This window comes from Diaphorina citri, unplaced genomic scaffold (genome assembly GCF_000475195.1).
Source record: "Diaphorina citri unplaced genomic scaffold, Diaci psyllid genome assembly version 1.1 scaffold1184, whole genome shotgun sequence".
NCBI classification, from domain to species: domain Eukaryota; kingdom Metazoa; phylum Arthropoda; class Insecta; order Hemiptera; family Psyllidae; genus Diaphorina; species Diaphorina citri.
In genome coordinates this window covers 1-2,414 of record NW_007378613.1, presented here as the reverse complement: position 1 = coordinate 2,414, position 2,414 = coordinate 1, and the positions used below count along the sequence as shown (strand labels likewise).

The 2,414-nt window shown below is 35.0% G+C and overlaps 1 protein-coding gene across 1 annotated transcript; it reads right to left on the bottom strand.

Moving 5' to 3' along the window:
- Positions 1-264: 264 nt before the first annotated feature.
- On the bottom strand, positions 265-1,771 carry LOC103514617 (runt-related transcription factor 1-like). The gene is made up of 2 exons (XM_008479515.2): positions 1,390-1,771; positions 265-272 (listed from the first exon to the last, which is right to left on the bottom strand). Exons 1-2 carry the CDS (start codon positions 1,736-1,738, stop codon positions 265-267), a joined length of 357 nt encoding a protein of 118 aa, XP_008477737.1. The 5' UTR covers positions 1,739-1,771.
- Positions 1,772-2,414: the final 643 nt, after the last annotated feature.

Below are 2,414 nucleotides of genomic sequence, written 5' to 3'. Positions count from 1 at the left end.
GTAGTAGGAACTAGGAACCTATAATATTTCTCATCGATTCCTTAATTTCCTTCTTCCGTTTCCAATTTTATAATTAATTCATAAATATGTAACCTACACTAAACCATACAGATAAATGAAAATTGTTTACAGCTTCCAACTGCCTTTTGGTATTTCTAAACAGATGATTTGTATGTACATTCTAATGTACTAATAGGTGACTGAATAAAAAAAAAAGTTCTGATTCAAAAGTATGAAATTTTGATATCGAATTTCGGTGTGCACTCAGACTCCTGAGGAAAATGAGTAGATATTTAGATGAAAGTTTTAAAAACTTATAGAGACGCTCGTTCCACCACAGATAATCCCATGCACAATCTTTACTCAAGCTTGTGATTATTTCAAATTATTTCGGTGGTAACGAGAAATACAAGTAGAACCTGTAATGGTATGGAGAAAATGACAAATCCACCAATATATGATCAAAACTAGAAAGATGCTCTTATTTGTACAGTGTTTCGGAGTGGTGAAAATGACATATCCACCAATATATGATCAAAACTAGAAAGATGCTCTTATTTGTACAGTGTTTCGGAGTGGTGAAAATGACACATCCACCAATATATGATCAAAACTAGAAAGATGCTCTTATTTGTACAGTGTTTCGGAGTGGTGAAAATGACACATCCACCAATATATGATCAAAACTAGAAAGATGCTCCTATTTGTACAGTGTTTCGGAGTGGTGAAAATGACACATCCACCACCAATATAATATGGTCAAAACTAGAAAGATGCTCTTATTTGTACAGTGTTTCGGAGTGGTGAAAATGACAAATCCACCAATAATAAAACAAACTTCTGATGAGAACTAGAAAGATGTACCTAGGTAGGTATCTACTTATTTCTACGGTATTTCGGTATGGTTTCGGTGTGTTATATCTACTTAGAAAGATAATACATGGTAATTTCTTGAAAGATTTACTTATACTTAGTATTTCGATGTGGTGCAAATGACTCATCTACCAATAATGAGAATTAATGTTACAAGTTTCTTTTGATTTGTATTCGAGAGATGTTTAACTTGTACTTTCGTGTATTGTAGAGTTTATTTTAGTAAAAATGACACATCCACTACTAATGAATATTTAATGCAAGCTTCATTTTCCGAGTGCATACCTAAAACCATTAATAAATCTGATGTAGATGTTTGTTTTCCCGTGCTTTTCTCAGTATTGAATTCCGGGTTAGGGTTTGAACCTCAGTCACTCCAGATCATAGGAATCAGGAGCTTTATTGTTATGAGCTTCTGAAGTAAGTTTCTCAACATGGGAATTTTTCTAATCTACCTTCACCCTAGAGTCTAGGGCCTAGACCATCATGATTTAAAGAATAATATTATAAACTTACCTCTACCACTTCGTCCAACAAATCTCAGGTCGTTAAACTTTGCCACTTGGTTCTTCATGACTGCCGTACAATTCCTCAGTTCACCACAATAGTTCTCATCGTTGCCAGCACGAATAGTCACTATGGTTCCGTCCATTACATCTCCTAAAGCTACAACTTTGAAAGCCACGGGTAGTGTCTTGTTGGATCTCCAATGGGTTGGTAGAACAGTACACACAACGTGTGGACAGCCTGTTCGTGTAAGTTCTCCAGGATGTTCTGCTAGTAAACTATCAAGAGTTCTTTCTGCAAGGACTTCAGCGGAGATGAAGTTCTCATTATCATTCATATTCTCCGTGGTGAGATGCATCCTGAAGATGTGGGGCGCCTCTCCAACATTAAAATTGTTGCGAAAACCAATTGTCCTCTATTCGAGGTAAATGAAAATTGTTTACAGCTTCCAACTGCCTTTTGGTATTTCTAAACAGATGATTTGTATGTACATTCTAATGTACTAATAGGGTAATAGGTGACTGAATAATAAAAAAGGTTCTGATTAAAAAGTATGAAATTTTGATATCGAATTTCGGTGTGCACTCAGACTCCTGAGGAAAATGAGTAGATAGGTATTTAGATCATTAGATGACAGTTTTAAAAACTTATAAAGACGCTCGTTCCACCACAAATAATTCACATGCACAATTTTTACTCAAGCTTGTGATTATTTCAAATTATTTCGTTGGTAACGAGAAATACGAGTAGAATCTGTAATGGTAGGTATCGAGAAAATGACACATCCACCAATATATGATCAAAACTAGAAAGATGCTCTTATTTGTGCAGTGTTTCGGAGTGGTGAAAATGACTAATCCACCAATATATGATCAAAACTAGAAAGATGCTCTTACTTATTTGTACAGTGTTTTGGAGTGGTGAAAATGACACATCCACCAATATATGATCAAAAGTAGAAAGATGCTCTTATTTGTACAGTGTTTCGGAGTGGTGAAAATGACAAATCCACCAATAATAAAACAAACTTCTGA

Coding starts and splice junctions, on each gene's coding strand:
- LOC103514617 (XM_008479515.2), bottom strand. CDS start 1,738: ATGCATCTCACCACGGAGAATATGAATGATAATGAGAACTTCATCTCC.